The 18,878-nt window shown below is 38.7% G+C and overlaps 1 protein-coding gene across 3 annotated transcripts in view; it reads left to right on the forward strand.

Moving 5' to 3' along the window:
* lama2 (laminin, alpha 2) overlaps nt 1-18,878 on the forward strand; it is a 372,371-nt gene that overhangs the window by 214,514 nt on the left and 138,979 nt on the right. For 2 of the 3 annotated variants that reach the window (XM_059645398.1, XM_059645399.1), the window contains exons 20-23: nt 3,849-3,955; nt 7,697-7,978; nt 15,778-15,958; nt 17,919-18,055. In XM_059645398.1, coding sequence (XP_059501381.1) covers nt 3,849-3,955; nt 7,697-7,978; nt 15,778-15,958; nt 17,919-18,055 — 707 coding nt within the window. The remainder of the gene's footprint in view (nt 1-3,848; nt 3,956-7,696; nt 7,979-15,777; nt 15,959-17,918; nt 18,056-18,878) is intronic. The other variant, XM_059645400.1, reaches the window with a different exon arrangement.

An 18,878-nucleotide genomic window follows, 5' to 3' on the forward strand; every position in this document is an offset into this window, starting at 1 on the left:
ATTCTCATCCTGGACCGGTTTTTCAGATCCCAATCAACTGTGTTATGGGCTGCTGCACCTCATTCGCTATCCTGAGCATGTGGTGCTGGAGCTCTGGTCTGTTTATTTGTCACTTTCAAATGTAGTGCATTTGCAACAATAATTCAACACAGCTAGGCCAATCTTTTTAAATCATCAGACCATCTGAGTTGACGATTGGTGCCATTTATAAGCTTGCACCTGGAAGAGATCATTTGCCGCTGCCACCATGGGCGAAAAAAAACAAAATAAAGAATGTGTCTGTGCTGGTATCTTTTGTGTTATTGTATGCTGATAAATCAGCATGATATAAAATGAACAGTGGGATCCACGTGTTCTTTCGCTATTATTTGCCTGACATTTCCAAAGCTATCTTTAAGCCAGAGCACACAACCAATCTAGTTTATCATTTGTGCTCATCCTTCTATTATTAGGGAATTCAAAGAGCTGTCAATTGCAAAAAGAAATCCACAAAAGAAACCAAACAACAGCAACCAAATTGCTAATTTTCTGTCCCTTTGCTGTGCTTTGACTATCTAGAACTCCATTGTATTCAAATCTCAGCAGGATTCACAGCTGTTTGAATGAAAATGTCTTTATTATATTTTTAATTACAGTAGGAATGTGAACATTAAAAGTGCTATGAAAATTGCCTCATGTCTCCTTTTGATTATGTTATTCTGTCAACTATTGAAAACACAGGCTGGAAGAAATTCATGTTATTAAGATAGGGGCGAAATAAGTCTGTGCGCACAGGAGTCGACTGTAACTTTGCTTACAACATGTCATACTTCCTTCTGATGAACCATTTAGAATTGTCAGATTCATTAGTAAATCCTTGACGGCACCAAAGCAAGAAATGATCAATGCATTTTTCATTATTGTTGCTTCTACTTAACCATAATAGTTTTGATTAAAAACTGTTGTCACAATTCAAGATACATTATTAAACAATAATGCATTTTGGATATGATTTATCAATTAGAAAGTAATTTGAAAAATCTTGAGGTCACAATAACATATTCACAAATGCAGATATTTTAATATTTTTAAATCTTACAACTAATTACCTAGATTGTACCATTTTTAGTATTGAAATTGGGTGGCTGACATTTACCCAACTATATGGTCACATAAGTACTAATAGAAATATCTTGCTATTTACTGTAAGAAAACTTGGATAATATATAAGCCTTAATATGTTCCTAGGTTAGGGACAGGGACTGTTCTAAAACTTGAAAGGCTTCAGAAAAGGTTTACATGATGTTGCTGGAGTTGGAGGGTTTAAGTTATAGGGAGGAGCTGAATAGCTGGGAGCTTTTCTTCCCTGGAGCGTTGGAGACTGAGGGGTAATCTTTGTAGAGGTTTATAAAATGATGAGCAGCATGGATGGGGTGAGGCATAGGTTTAAGGTAACAGGGAAAAGATTTAAAAGGGACCTGAAGGGCAACATTTTCATGCAGAGATGGTTTGTGTATGGAATGAGCTGCCAGAGGAAGTGGTGGAGGCTGGTACAATTACAACATTTAAAAGGCATCTGGATGGGTATATGAATAGGAAGGGTTTAGAGGGATATGGGCCAAACGCTGGAAATTGGGACTAAATCATTTTAGGATATCTGGTCGGCATGGACAATTTTGACTGAAGGGTCTGCTCCTTTGCTGTATAACTCTATGACTTCAGTATGAGGAAATAATTTTTGTGTTTTGCATCATGATTGAGACGTATGATTTTTTTCAAAGCTTACCCCCCAGCCTGTAAAATCTGTCTTCTCTTGTCAATTTAGCTGAATCCAGACAATAATTATGATTGGATGGCTCTGCAAATTTAAGATTCATATCCTACAAGTAGTAAAAGCATTCAAGGTCTAACAGTAGACAGTTGTATTTTGTAACTGAATGGAAACTAAGCAGTACTTTGACACATTGTTAGTTGTACTGAGACACTCATAACTCAGTTGTTAATATTCCAGACTTGAACAATTAAAGAAAACAAATTCTCAGTGACATATTTGCCCTATAGCCCTGCTATCTAATGTCTTCAACAGATTCTCTGTCCAAACTGTAATATTAAGTAAGAGTATTAATGGACTAAATGATAAGTACATTTTCAGAGGTGTTTTTGTTCCTCAATATCCGTTTAAGAGACTTAGAGATGTACAGAAAAGAAAGAGGCCCTTCAGTTGAACACATCCGTGCTGATGAGATATCCTAAATTAATCTAATCCCATTTGTTAATATTTGGCTAAAATGCTTGTAAACCCGTCCTATTCATATACCCATCTAGATGCCTTTTAGATGTAGTAACTGCACCAGTTTTCACTGCTTCATCTTGCAGATCATTCCATACATGCACCACCCTCGACATGAACATGTTACCCCTTAGGTCCCTTTTAAATCTTTCTCCTCTCACCTTACCCCTATATCGTCTAGTTTTAGACTCGTTCACCCTGAGGAAGAGACCTTGACTAGTCACCCAATCCATGCCCCTTGTGGTTTTATAAACTTCTGTAAGATCACCCCTGACCCTCCAACACTTCAGGGAAAATAGCCCCAGCCTATTTAGCCTATCCCTGTAGCTCAAACCCTCCAACCCTGGCAACACCTGTGTAAGTCTTTTCTGAACACTTTCAGGTTTCATAACATTTTTCCTATAGCAGGGAGACCAGTCATAATTGGCAAAAAGAACTGGTTGGATTAGACACCATGGATCATCCTTTACCTCCAACTATCACAACCTGATTTCTTGATTTGTGTGTAGCAGACACAAAAGCTTTGTTTTGGAATCAGTTCTGCCAGACTCCCCTGGACAAAGAAGGCTTTTGGCAAAAAAAAATACTGTGATCATGGTATTTTGACTATTTTTGTCTTGAACAGTGGAGGTTCAATACAGCCAAACTTTTAAAATCTGAGTTTTCACAACTGAACTTATTTTTCACTTGTTGTGAAGCCCAGTTGAAACTATTTATGGGAGACCAGGCAACATATTTAAAATTATGCTGATTCTTTCCTGCACACCTGGTCTTGCACTGAAGACAGTACCTGCATTCTGCAAACTACTTGTTCAATTGGCATCTCCATTGCTGCATCAGAAAACCCAGGTGTCCTGTCAAAAATAATTTTGCCTGTTGCTGTGCATGTTTGCTGGCTCATTTTCAACATTGTAAAAATCACCTCCTTAAGATGATGCTCAATGGCTTTAAGTAGTAATTGCCCTACTGGATAACCTGCCCTCCCAATTGGTTTCACATTGAATAATTCACAAAATGAAGGAAAATCAGACCTGGTCGTAAAAATGACATGGATACCATTCTGATTCCTTGAAGCCCACCAGTGCTTGCTGCGCACATGATCTGCCTGATATGCACTCCACACAAAATCACCCCAATTGTCACAATTTCACCCAGTTTGTTCACAGGTGTTACCATGCTGGTCTTACTCTTGCAAACAAAGAATGAAGTTGCATATGTTGTACATGACTCCTCATGCACATGATATCAAAGGTTTTCTCACAGTTTTTCTTTTAGAGTTTGCAGATGCCAGACAGCTGAACTAATCAGTGAGATTTACTCCATGTCCAGAACCACTTCACATTGACACTAAGGTTATAACACAAGGTCATCATGCTTTTCATTGAAAAGTAATTTCTTTCTTGTTCTTCTCTTTAGTACACAAGTTCAAGAGACCTTCTGCCAGACACAACTTAGAAGCTTCTGTGTGATATCACTTGAACATCGATATGTTCATAAACATATGAAACGTGATTTTATTTAACTTCAACCTAATGAGTTTAGATTAATTTGTAATAATGTCTATTTTGTTTTTTTGAAGCCTGTGACTGTCATGTCAATGGGTCCATTGCTGAGCTCTGTGACAAGCAGACTGGACAGTGCCAGTGTAAACACAACGTTGCAGGAAGACAATGCGATCATTGTTTGGTAGGTATGGCTTCTAGAAATTCAAACATTTATGCAAAAATGTATTTGACATTTCTTATAACACAATTCTGTCTACAGAGAGTAAATTAAAAGGTATGTTTTCCTCTGAGGATAGAATTAAAGTAACAGAATGAAAATCCACATCTGTCTGTGGAATGTTAGTAACAGATTTATTAGATTGACAAAAAACAATCTGTCAGAACTCAAATATGCCAGGTAACAGCAGCGCAGGAGGGTTTTCCATGTGACTTGTAAGGAGCAGATTTTACAGTTTCAAAATCCATGATATTGGGAGGCTGGAAGTTTCTTCACTGTTCCAACACTATATGCATTGTAAATCGATGACTAATTTGAAAGAAAAAAGACGTTTTGACTTTGTGAATGGTGAAATCAGAACCCACATTTAAAGGATATCCTATGAACTGGTCAGTTTATTTTCAAGTTTACAGTCTCACATCTGGTGGCCCCACAGACCACTTCTCATGACGTTCAGACCAGCTAAAACCTTCAATTCACGCACAGTAGTCCCATTTAACTGTGCATACTGCAGCCAGGGCGCCACAGAGTGGTGGCAATGGGTGCCTGATTTAAGTACCGGAATCTTGTCCACTGTTGTGAACTCTTTATAGCATTATTGAAATTACTTTTCATGCAGTTTGAACACAATTCAAATGGATTGTTAAAATTGCCAGTAAATTAACAGAGCAAGCAACTTGACAAATACATTATGCATTTATGTGATAACATTACACAATGGAGTTTTGAAATATCTTTAACAGTTCAACATAACAATAGTTATCTATTACTTGGCAAGTTCATATACATTTACACTTACCCCGCAACACTTAAATTAAGTCATACAGGAACCTTCTGATTGTATCAAATAATTGAGTTTAAATTAAATCAAGATCTAGGACCCAAAGTTGTAACTTTACATTGGTACACACACACACTGTTCTGTTGCATTTGTTGCTGCCTATAATCCCATGTCCTGTTTCCCCTGCAGGAGACCATGCTGTCAGGTTTGGCTCTGCTGAATGTGGAAATAGTGTCAAGCCTCATTTAAGCATTGTAGTTTTAATTTGTGATTAAAATCAGAAATTAATCCGTGTTAAAACTGCATTGATATTATGTAATGATTAGAAAAGTATACTAACCTCTATATAACTCTCAACCATGCTCCATTTTATACTCAACTATAGTACATCATACATTTAAATAGTTTTTCTGAGATCGCATGTAAATCACAGAATCATGTAATACAGAAGAAGGCCTTTGGCTCTCAGAGCCTGAACTGACAAAAAGGCTCTAAATCCACACCAGTCCCACTTTCCAGCACTTGACCCATAGTTTTGAATGTTATGACACTTCAGGTGCTCATCCAAATACTTTTTAAAGGCTGTGAGGCCATCTGCCTCTACTACCCTCTCAGGCAGTGCATTCCAGATTCCCATTCACTCTCTGTATAGGAGAAAAAACTTTCCTTAAATCCCCTCTAAACCTCACCTTTCACCTTGAAAGTGTTCCTCCTTGTTATTGACTTTTCTGCTACACGAACAGTTGCTTTCTGTCCACTCTGCCCGTGCTCCTCATAATTTTATATAGGTACCCCCCTTTAACCTTCTCAGCTCCCAAGAAGACAAAATCCGAGCTAATCCCACTTCTCTTCAAAGCTGAACCCAGGAATATCCTGGTGAATCTGCTGTCCACCTCGTCCAGTGCAATCACATCCTTCCTATGGTGTGTTGGCCAGAAGCATACACAGTACTGTAATTGTGGCCTAACCAAAGTGTGATATAGCTCCAACATAATACTGCCAGGTGATGAGTAATCTCATATAAATAGGTAAATCAATGTCTCTGTTTCATTTTATATTTGAGTATCATTATTGATTTAGATAAATTGAACTTTGATGTTTTCTACATTCTTTACCTTTCACAACTTATAAACCAATAGTTTATTTTCTTGAGGAAGCCTTAAGTTAGGAGTTACAAATTTGGAATAAATAGTGCTGTGAATTAAATTATTTTTCAAAAATGCAATGTGTCGATGTTTTCCTGATAGCTGGTAATGAATTTAAGATTGAAACGACAAGTTTCTGATTAAAATTTGAAAATAACATTTAGAAAAGCAGTGTTTTTAAATAAACTGTGACAAAAGTTCAGTGACATAAAACTCTGACTGAGGAAATTATGCTTGAAGAGAGCTTATTCAAACTTAGGAAACAACGTAGTAATCCCAATGGCGTACACTCTGTTTGATCACTACTCCCCATCTGATCATGGGATCATCATGATTGTATCAGTTAGAGGGCAATACTCGTCTATAAGATTACATCTAAGAATCGGATTGTTCTAAATAGTAGAGTTGTTTTCTTCTCTTTTTGCCAGACCAAACATCACAAGCATCTATACCCACATACATACGCATACTGCCTATTTCCACGAGGTGCAGAATTACAGCTTTATAACGATTATTTGTCCTTCATTTTCCTACCTTTATAGAAAGTTCGATGGTCTCAGTTTTTTTGGCAATAAAGTTGAAATGAGAAGTTCGCCAGAGGAAGCATCACTATCTCACCCTCCATACCACTTGCTGTATAAGGGCAAGGCTTAATACAGATGTCAGAGAGTGGTAAGGGCGTGGAATGCCCTGTCTGCCAATGTAGTCAACTCAGCCACATTAGGGGCATTTAAACAGTCCTTGGATAAGCATATGGATGATGATGGAATAGTGTAGGGGAAGGGGCTTAGATTAGTTCACAGGTCGGCACAACATCGAGGGCCGATGGGCCTGTTCTGTGCTGTATTGTTCTATGTTCTATGTTCTAATACTGTGGAGTGTCTTAAACACCACCTACTATGGTGAAGTCATATAGGCTTATTGAGAGAACTAGTTAAAATCTCAAAGTGTAAGATCTATAATCTAGGTACTTTAACAATGTCAACATAATAAATTACATCTTGTTTAAGGCTAGAGCATCTTCTCCTTCGACTAGCAGGAGGTTTTCCTCTACCGTACTAACCATGCAAACCCTGTAGGTCCTTACCCTAGTGGGATGGTGACAGCAAATCCACCTCCACCATTTCAGAGCAGCATTCCCAGGCGACTGGAAGGTTGTTTGTTCTTGCACCTTAATCAAGGCTGGGTTGCAGTACATTTCCAACATTACAACAGTGGCAATCCTTCATTGGCTGTAAAGTGCATTGAGATGTCTTGAGGTTGTTAACAGCGCTGTAGAAATGGAAGCTCTTTCTTTAATCTGTGGGACTAAAACAATTGAAAAAAAAATCGAAAGAAATCAATCAATACTGAGGTTTTAATACTGTAATTTTTGAATAACTTGAAATATGTTCAAAGTTCCATTTAATTCTGTTTCTTTTAGTATAAGAGCTTAACATGTCTTTGCTCACCTCATAGTAGATTGGCAGAGTATTGAAAGTTTACGTAGAAATTACAGGAAAAACTCAGTAGGTCTGGCAGCATCTGTGGAGAGAAAGCAGATTTAATCTTTCGGGCCCAGTGATGCTTCTTCAGAGCTTCAATGGAAACATTAACTTTGCTTCCTCTCCACAGATGCTGGCAGGCCTGCTGTGTTTTCCCAGCAGTTTCTGTTTTTGTTTCTGACTTGCAACATCCACAGGTCTTTGTTTCTTTTTGAAAATTATTCATACTTGTTTGGTCATGTGCTTATGCTTTCATCTTGTGTTTTCTTTTTTGTATTGTTCTGTGTATTTAAAGCCCAACTGCTGGTGGGATCATGAAAAGAAGGTTTGCATGCCATGCCTGTGCAGTTCCATCGGTTCCATGTCACTCCGTTGTGACCAAACAGGGACATGTATCTGTAAACCAGGTTTCTTGGGGAAGCACTGCACTCTCAGCAGGCAGCTCCATGAACAGCAATACGATGAGGGTTCAGAGATGGCGAAACCAGTTCAAAACCAACGTCGACGATGGTGGGCAACAGGCATTGGTGGCTGTCCACGGGGTGCATACAAGCCTGCCACAGCCTCTGCCAGAGGGGTAAAAGTGCATGATGCCTGTGTGCTGTGTCTGCCTTCATACTTGTCTACAAGTGGATTAAGAAAAGCAATTGCATTTCCCTTTTGAGAGACATGTAATATTTTTGAAATATTCTTGCAATTGCACATTTTTATGGAGCAATACAACATTGAAGGTTTTAAATCTACATTTAAATCCAAACCAAATAGATATAGTGAATGTTTTCTGTCCATTGCTGGCAATAGTGTACTGTATTAAACAAGCTGGGACAGGCCGAGCCCAATTTCTATCAGGCACGGTGCCAAGCATAAAACAGTGCAGAATTTGGCAGAAAGTTGCAGTACTTACAGTACCTGGTAGGCTGCTTTATAAATAGAAAATGCTGCTATTATGGTGGAGGACATTTTTTTGAGTTCCATGCAGTTCCATGATTAAGAGGTTGAGGCTTAATCTGCAAGTTCATACCTGTACAAACCTGATCAGTATGTGCTTGTTGCTGACTCTGAGTACAATATTTCAACTGTTCCTTGCACTCTTGTAAACGCAACGGAACACATAAAGTAGACATTTAGCAAAAAATTTACATTGTTTTCCTTTAAAATAAATTGCATTGCAGGTTCTGCTGTGTCAGTAAATTTAAAGTCAATGTTTAGTATGAAATGATGAATGAAAATTGCCTCACAAAATTGTGTTCCATTATTTCAATAATTTTTCAGTAATTTCCTGTTCATTGTTAGCAATATTTCAGAATGAGCATCTGAATAAAAAGAAAGCTCTTGTAAATGGTCACAGAAATGATTTTTGATAGTACCATTACCAATCATCACACACTGAAAGCTCCAGAGGAAAATAGTGGTATTAAATTAAGATGATAGTTTTCAACATCAGAATAAAGAACAAATGCAGTCATTAGTAAAATAAATCATTCTCAAGAGAAGTAGAAGAAATTCCAATTAAAATTGTGTTCAAAAAAGAACACAATGCTGCTACCTGTGAGAGTACATTCAAAACTTTTGGAGTGGAAAGAGCCAGGATGTGATGTTTGAAACATGATTGCACAAGGCTTTGTTGAGCAGAGATTGGACCATTCCTGCCTCTGGGTCACATTCTTCCTCAACAGGATTGATTTTCTGAGCCCCCAGCTGGATATAAACAGAGTTACAACAACCTGAAAAATAATGTTTGTTAATATATTTGAATTGCCACCACCTGGGCTAGGATCCTTAAAGGGACCAATGGAGACCTTTAAGAAAATAGCTCTGGAATGTTTTTCTTTAAAATTCCTGGTGGGGTCAGAAAGAGCTGAACAAGCAACCATTTCTAGGGATAGTAGGAACTGCTGATGCTAGAGAATCTGAGATAATAAGGTGTAGAGGTGGATGAACGCAGCAGACCAAGCAACATCAGAGGAGCAGGAAAGCTGACGTTTTGGGTCTAGACCCTTCTTCAGAATTCAGAAAAATTTCAGAGGAAGGGTCTGGACCTGAAACATCAGCTTTCCTGCTCCTCTGATGCTGCTTGGTCTGCTGTGTTCATCCAGCTCTACACCTTGTTATCAACCATTTCTAAGATCATCTAATGCTCTTCAGTGCTGACTGGACATTCAGCTGGAAAAGCTCAGCAAGCCTGGCAGCATCTGTGGAGAAAAAAATCAGAGTTAGCGTTGCGTGTCAAGTGACCTTTCCTGAGAACTTCTGAGGAAGGGTCACTGGACCCGAAATTTAACTCTGTCCTTTTTTCACAGATGCTACCAGACCTGCTGAGTTTTTCCAACAACTTCTGTTTTGGTTCCTGATTTTTAGCATCCGCAGTTCTCCCAGTTTGATTCTTGAAACCTGGTTTATATCTTACTTGGCCATCACTAACAAAATAACAAACAGGTTACCCAGTTTCCATCAGGCAAATGGTATCCAGGCTTCAAAACGCCTCAGTGTTACGGCCAAGAAGGTGGTGGATGTGTTAAGCTTAATCTAGTCTGTGTCTTAAAATAGAATTATGATTAACAATTACAATAATAGCTAAGACTTGAACTATCTAATTTTCTCCGCAGTGGTTGTAGGGAATCACATGAATTGTGAAGTGCTTCATTGACCAAAGTCTCTTTCATGAGTATTCTTTCTGAGCATCATCAGAAGAAATAATGAGCTAAGCTCCAGATTATATATATATTTTACAATCACTTCTGTTGACATGAAAACATTTGTTACAGAAATGATTCTAATGATGAAAAATTTTATGATGAATATAAGAGAATCTATCTTTGAACTTCGATGGCATGATGATAGCCGAATCCTCAACTACAGAAAACCCTGCAGGATTACTATTCACCAGAAATTGTAGTGGACCAGTAATATAAATATAGTAGTTGCAAGAGCAGATCAGAAACTGGGATTCTATAGGGAATTATTCACCTCCTCCTGTCTCCTCAATGCGCACCTACAAAGTATAGATCAAGACTATAATAGAATGCTGTCTACTTGCCTGGATGGGTACAACTCCAATAATGTTCAAGAAGCTTGGCACCATTTGGGACAGAGCAACTCAGTTGATTGGTACCATATTCACGAATGGCAAGATTGATTTCCGCCATCACTGGTGCACCATCTACAAGATGTACTGCAGTAACCCACCAAGGCTTCATTGGAAGCACCTTCCAAACCCATAACATTTACTAACCTGGAAGGATAAGGATAATCACATTCTGCAAGTTTCCCTCCAAGTCACAAACCATTCTGAAATATATCACCATTCCTTCAGGATAATGGTCCAAATCCTGGACTTGCCTTCTTCACAGCACAGTGGATGCTCCGACACCCAAGATTGTATGAATTCAAGAAGGCAGATCAATGCCACTTTCTTCAGGGCAGTTAAAATGAACAGTTAGTGTTGGATCTCTGTGATGTCCACATCCCAATGAAAAACAAAAAAATTCTGTTGTTCGGAGCCCATTATTCTTTTTGCATTTTGCTCCATTACGAATGGTAGCCAAGGATCTGATGCAGAATTTCACGCTTTTAAAGATAAAAGAATCATTTAATGTATTATTTCCTCAGTAAAAGTAATGTTTTTAGCTATACAGGAAATTTTCCAACCCCATGTCATGTGTTACTCCATAAGAAGGTGCAGAAGCAATAAATGTATTTTCATTTGCATAATTTCTGCAATTTTTCTTTTGCTTGGAGTCACTACTGATGAGAATTTGAATATTTCAAGTTTTTGCTGATTGCATGCTTGAAAATTAGTGGTTTTGCATGGTGTGAATTGAATTAGTCTGCAGTACTCTTGGTTGAATCCTGATACAGAGTTGAAAATTATTAGATTGAAATGCCAATCAAATTACAATGTTTTATTTATCAATTGATCCATTAGGTTAAAATTGAGAAGACTTCCCAGATACAAATAGGGATAATTCAACTATGATGAGAACATATGTATAGTACAATGCATATTCCAAAGTTTACTTTACTTTTCCCTACAGTGTACTAATATAACATCTCATTTTAACGCATCAAATGTACCACATTTATTTCCAGACTATGACATTGCAACTACATTCATTCCATTAATTTCTAAACTTAATCATCCTTTGCCCTGAGTCTATTTGGTCTAACCATTAAATGCTTTGTGTAAAGTATAAACCCAACATTCCATTTGGACAATGATTAGTCAGTTTGATGATCGGTAAAGTAACAGAACTCAAAAGTTGCAATTCAAGAACTCAAAGGGGGTACCTTCGACTTGGTAAGAGAAGGTAGTGGGTCAATGCAAAATCGAGTATCATGGCAGCGGTCTTATATCTATCACCACTTCCACCCCACCCCACCCCACCAGCAGGTGTTTTACCTGCGAATGGAGGTGGACCCAACAACAACTTCAGACTCGTCCTATGTCCAAATGAAGGTCAATTCCTATGGAACTGCACCTCCACCAAGTGCTCCCCAATGCGAAGCTCTCCATTACCTGGACCTCACACCCTTCAATACATCTTTCAGTTTGATCCCTGGCAAAGACCCCAGGTTAACGTCTCATCCAACTCCATTGATGGAGCCATTCTGATTGGCTTCCTCTAGACTGTGCTGGAAATATTGCACTGAATCAGTTAATGGCCCATTGTTTCCTTAATTGCTACAGGATAACCTGCCCAAGTGGAGGCATGCTCCCCCAGTTTTCCAGCTGGATGCCAGGCCACTACATCTGTGTATATTTCTATGTGAAGAATCAAATCTAATAATTTGTTTGCTGTATTCTTTTGCAACCAGTGGGTGTTGAACGAGGGCAGCATTTTGAGCCCATACATAGACTACCTCAGGAAACGGAAATATGTTAGGTATGTCCTCAGAGCATCCATGAAGAGGTCAGATATTCCTGCTAACCCATCGACATTCCTGATTTCTGACTGACCAAAGTGGAGGAAGTTCATTTGAGAATTAGAGCCTAAACTATAGACACACTTTGTCACGAACAGATGCCGGCAATATCGAAACATCAGGGAGGGTGCACAAAACCCCACCAACTCATCTACCTGTCCCTCCAAACACCATCCACTGGACATTAGGCAGAATCTGTGGATTGTGCGTTCAATTTGTTGGCTTTCTCAGAACCCAGAAAGGTAGAGCAGAAGGAATTCACCTCAATCCCTATGGATTAGGAAGACATCTTATTTTTGAAACTAGAACAGAATATATCAGAATACATTGCAGCAGCATTGTAAGTACGTTTTTGTTAAACTGCATACAGCTTAGTGCTGAGCAGAGTAATGCACAATAACCTCACATCTTTATCACATTTCTCTTCATTTGACAGTGCTCATCCTTTTGTGCTGCTGTTGTGTTTTGACTATTTTATTCTAGTGGCTGTTGTTAAAAATAATGTTTGGATGGTTTTGTAAAGCATTGCTTCCAATGTTTAGAAAATTGTCCAAGACTTGGGACAGAGCTTATTCATTTTCACTTGTAGTGTTTATGGTGTGGGGTTCATGGTTCCCAGTCCACCATGACTGGAAGTGACTCTTCTCACATAGTCTTCCATTCTTTGCTTTATTACCACAAACAACTGGGTTGTTTGGTGCCTTTCTTGACTAATTATGTGGCTGGAGGGGCAAAGTACATGATACCGCAGCGATCTTCTGGCATTCCCATCTCTGGCATCCTATTTAAAGCACAGTTACACATCACTTCCAGCTTTCCAAGCCAGGACTGGTCCTCACTCTGTCATCTCAGAGCGTCCACATTCATGACAACACAGAGAAAGGGAAAGCTCACTCCCTAATTTGCGGAGGTTGTGGGAGATGAGATAATGGAGAAGACAGCAATTTTTTTTCTCACATAGAGCCCCAGAAGACCATGACACCAGACCAACCCACCCTGGACCCAAATTGCAGCCCAGGTCAGTGCTGTGTTCTGGGTTCAGTTCAGGATGGTCAGTGATATTCTGCACTCCACAAAGAAAGGTGATGCCTCTTCTCTTTACTACATAATACTCACAACTCTGCCATTCCAAACACCCAAGAGCAAGGCTCATGGATTGCAACTCTCAACATGAATCATGTTCTCTCAATGCCTGTCATCACTTCACCTTGCAAAACTCCAATATCACATATGATGACAGGTTTTGGAACAGTAGTTTTACGATGGCCGGGGCACACCATCAGCAAGCTGCAGTTGCTGAGTACCTGCTCTGATTCGCATGATGAGAATTTGTGTCATCTAATACATTGGGAAAATAGTGAAAAATTGAAGGTGGTGTATAAATAAGGTGAGTTGGAGCTTAAATGAGATCTAGTTGCCGCTTGAAGTTCTAAAGTTGCCAGTTAAGGCTTGAGGGGCAATGCAGGAAAAGATTTCTTGATATCGAGATTCTGGTATTCGGTCTCTCGGAAGGAATTTCATCCTTGATCTTCTTCATCTGTAATTGAGTCAAAGAGTCATAAAATGTTTCTGCCTCCTCTGGCTTAGCTCCCAGACCTACAGCTACTATCAACATTGTCCACCCCACCCCACTCCTACCTGAATTAAATACTGCTCCATATGTATTATAACGGCATATGTATGCATGTACACGTATATATATATCTTCTAATGATAAACCATGCTTTGGTCCTCTGAAGACATGAAAATTTGAATGAAGCATTATGACTGAAAGCATGCAAGGATTGTATGGGAACAAAAAATATTGGAGTCAAAGTGAAGTTTCAAGTCAGTAGGATAGTGAAGAAGGCATTTGAAGTGTCTAGGCCCGAAACGTCAGCTTTTGTGCTCCTAAGATGCTGTCTGTGTTCATCTAGCTCCACACTTTGATATAAGGCATTTGGTATGCTTGCCTTTATTAGACAGTACATTGACTATAGGAGTTAAGAGGGCATGTTGCAGCTTTACAGGACACTGATTAGGCCACCTTTGGAATATAACGTGTAATTTTGGTTTCCCTGCTGTAAGAAGGATGTTGTGAAACTTGAAAAGGTTTGGAAAAGATTTACAAGAATATTGCCAGGATTGGAGTATTTGAGCTATAGAAAGAGGCTGAACAGGCTGGGGCTATTTTCTCAGGCGCATTGGAGGCCAAGGGATGACCTTATAGAGGTTTATAAAATCATGAAGGGTGTAAAAACATTGTATTTTATAGCATTTTATTGTAAGCTGTGGCTGTGTTGGTAACACCAAGGTTCTGGGTCTAAGTCCCACTCTGAAGCTTGTGTTTAAAAATGAAGCATGACATTATAGTGTTATACTGAGGCAGCCTGACATTACTTGAAGGCATTATTTTTCAGATGCATTGTGCATTTAAGGCCCCTTCTATGTGCTCATGTGGCTGAGTGAGATCTTATGGTATTATTTGAGGAAATAGGAGGAGGGTAGTTAACTTGGTGTTCTGATCATTATGTATCCCTCAATCAGCCACACACACACACTAGGATAATCCGGTCAGTATCACCCTCCTGTTTGTGGGAATTTGCTGAACACAAACTGGCTGCCATGTTTCCCAAATTGCAACAGTGACAAGAAGGCACTTCAAAGACATCCAGTCATCATGAAAAAAATTATTTTAATACATTTTTTCAGGTCATGCACCATTGTGCCAAATTTTAATATAATAAAGCAAACAGAAGAAATAGATATTTGCAAAGCAAGGATAAGTCCCTAAGCAATTGAAAATACACAGGAACCAGAAATTTATAACTTCTAATGCAATCATACTTTAAGAAATGGTGAAGAACGTTTGACCTGAATAGCAATGAAACTTTGATCTAATTTAATATTAAGTTGAAAATAATTAAATTTGATTGCATTTAGCATAGTCATCATCTTCAGAAGCAGAATAATACTTTGCTCCATGAATGACGCAGTGCTGTTAATCTTATAAAATTGTGTCTTCTTTGATTCACCATGAGAAATGACTTGGGACAATAACATATATTTGTATTTAAGCATGTTGGTTATATTGGTTCTTACATTCATCTCATGCCTCATTCAACCATACTAACTGAATTAAAATAAAAAGTGTTTTGTGTTTATCATGATGGCATTAAAAATAAATATGTTAATGCTTTTGTTACAGCAATGGGCCAACAAGTGATAAACACATTTGTTCACGAATATCTGCAATTGTTTTGTGTGCTATGATTTCTTTTGTGGTATAAATAAATGTGTAATTCTGAAAATATAGACTTATTGATTTACTGTATTTTGAATTCAGAGGTTTGTGACTTAATTGTGATTTATTCCTTTAGTGAGAGGTCTGTGCCTGTAATGAACCACATTTTGTTGTACCTTTTGGCTCAATTTACGTTAGATCCTTGACAACCATTTACTTACATTTTTTAGAGTGAAACTTATTACCTGCATTCTTCAAGGGGCTGTATTCCCTGTAATTGCAATTCATTTGGATCAAAATCATTCGACTGTGATGATAAAGGCCAGTGCAGATGTCAGCCTGGAGTGGCAGGGCAGAAATGTGATCGATGTGCTCTTGGCTTCTACCACTTTCAAGAAGGAGGATGTGTTCGTATGTAAATTAATTTAACTTTTTTTAAGAGATGAATTATAGTAGATTTGATGTGACACACTTTACTCACGGCAATGTTTGTACTGCACACAAAACAAAACTTTTCACTGTGCTTGGGTGCATGTGACAATAATAAATCAAATCAAAAGTTATGAGATGAAGTGCGATTTAAATAAACCAAAAAGCTTCACAAGTGCTCATGTTGTGTTTACCAATTCACTACTGGAGTTACTTATTGAAGCAGAGACCATGTCAATATGTTGGACAGGTAAAACCAAATAATGGACAGACAAGTGGGATTAAGACTCATGGACGATAAGTACCATCAAGAACTGTTGATTGGAATGGTTGTTTCTCTGTCAGTTTTTGGGATTGTACACATCAGCAGTCTAATGACTTGGAAGGATGTGGTTTCTGGAGATGAATCAGTGTTCTGAATTTTATGCTTCGTGACAGGTTGGAAACTTGGCCGGGGTTGGTTGGGGGGGCACACATACAATCCAAGGCATGGCCTTCCCCCTACCTAGCTGAAGTTTTGTGAGCAGCAGGAGTGGTGTTAGGCAGGATACCTCCCCTGGGGCCTATTGAGATCCTTAGGGAGCCAAGTCAAGGTCAGAACTGAATCAGTGTTCCCCCGGAGTCCTGTTATGTCAGCACCTCCCAGCATCCAATCCAGGTTTATAAAAGACAGTTGGTTAAGAATGAAATGAGGAATTAAATTGAAGGAGCACTGGGAAAGGACAGAGTTTGGGGCTAGCTCTGTAGCTCTTGAAGAGTCAATGCAGACACACTGGGTTCAATGACTTCTTTCTGTTTAAATAAATTAAGTAATCATTTTTAATAATTTTGCCAAATGTGTGACAGGAGATTGGGATAATTTTAACAGATATTCCAGGTGATAATATGACATTGTGATGCCATAACTGATTCCAGTCTAAATATTAAGGGCAGAATTGTGGAATCAACTTGCACTGAGTAAATATTGCTTAACTGTTTTACTCAAAGGTAATAGTAAATATATTTCATAACTAAGTTAATTAGAAGGAGGAGCATGATATAGTTCATTCTGAAATTATGTTACTTGTCTAATGTGTACAAATGGTTTCCTTCCTTATTTCAATTCATTAAAATTGCCTATCAAGCAAAGAAGTAAATGAAGGCAATGCACAGACCGGGGAGAGGTTAGCAGTAAAGAGCAATTGCCTTGAAATTAGGCAGCAGGATAATAGACCATAAATACTTCAATGCCTTTTCAAATTCATGATCCTACTATTTTAGCAAAGACATTAACTCCTCTATTTTAAGTGAGTTAACGCTGTTTTCTAGGAGAGGAATGTGAGATGATGTCTTGAGCATTTGAACTCACTTAACCCACAATATAATTTCAACATCAGTAATTTTATGGCATTACAGATACTGAGAAGAGCAGGCATGTAATATTGAGGTGCAAAATTACACTATTGTGCTTCATTGAAAATTTAAGGTAATTGAGAAAGCTTCTGAATCGAAAGGTTTCAGATTACGTTGTAAGGCATAACAGCATAGTATGGTTTATAACTGACATATCAACCCCAAGATTAGATTATTGTTTCAGTGTTGATTCTCTGTATCTGCAAACTGTTTCAATTTTGTGATGCAGGATTTATTCTGCCTTTGATTTGCTATTGTTCAGTTAGTAACTATTGTTCCAGATGCAAACTGAGTATGAGCTCCAAATTTTTGATATAATAGCATCATTACAGCTAGGGTATAGTGAAAAAAAACTCCATGAATTACGACTAATGAATTCTGAACCCATAATATGAATTTCTTCTCAATTGTAATCAATCATTGCCACAAAAACTCGAAATCTTAGAATCTTCGTTTATAGATGTTGTGCAAATAGTTTTTAAAATGCCTGACAGTTAAGTTTTCAAAGAGAGCAGGAATGCTAACTCATTTCTTTAATTTCTTTATAAAGCATGTGAATGTGCCCATGTCGGCAACCATTGTGATTCAGAAACTGGACAGTGTATCTGCCCTCCAAATACAGTGGGAGAAAAATGCGACAAATGTGCTGCAAACTTCTGGGGTCATAACTTTGTCAGTGGATGTAAAGTAAGTTTTTCAGTAAATGTATTTTTGACTGTCAGAAAGTTAGTAATATATGCATCCCTTTACTTGGCTTGCTTACTTGACACATTGAAAAAAGAAGTTCATAAGCAGAAAAATCAGAAGCTTTTAATTTTAAACTAGTGAAGCTTTTTTTTCCCTTGTGTGTCACATGCTATTCCCAGTTGACAGGATGGGTAAAAGGTTTTCTCCCAGGCTTCGGTTAGTTTAACTGATAGTTTGCTGTTATCAGTACATTGAATTTCTAGGTGAATCTCTTGTCCTCATCAGTCTAGTTTCTGCAGGATGTTCGCCTACATTGCTAACATGAAAGTGGTAGTCGCATTGTGGAGGATTGTAGACATGAATCTGTGTGCAATTATTCTATCGCCATGGTCGTTATAGTTTTGAAAGTAAACTGCTATCTGGAGGCTTGGGGACCGCTTTGCAGAACACCTCCGCTCAGTTCGCAACAAACAACTGCACCTCCCAGTCGCAAACCATTTCCACTCCCCCTCCCATTCTCTTGATGACATGTCCATCATGGGCCTCCTGCACTGCCACAATGATGCCACCCGAAGGTTGCAGGAACAGCAACTCATATTCCGCCTGGGAACCCTGCAGCCATATGGTATCAATGTGGACTTCACCAGTTTCAAAATCTCCCCTTCCCCTACTGCATCCCTAAACCAGCCCAGTTCATCCCCTCCCCCCACTGCACCACACAACCAGCCCAGCTCTTCACCCCCACCCACTGCATCCCAAAACCAGTCCAACCTGTCTCTGCCTCCCTAACCGGTTCTTCCTCTCACCCATCCCTTCCTCCCAC

Source organism: Stegostoma tigrinum, chromosome 4 (genome assembly GCF_030684315.1).
Source record: "Stegostoma tigrinum isolate sSteTig4 chromosome 4, sSteTig4.hap1, whole genome shotgun sequence".
Lineage (NCBI taxonomy): Eukaryota > Metazoa > Chordata > Chondrichthyes > Orectolobiformes > Stegostomatidae > Stegostoma > Stegostoma tigrinum.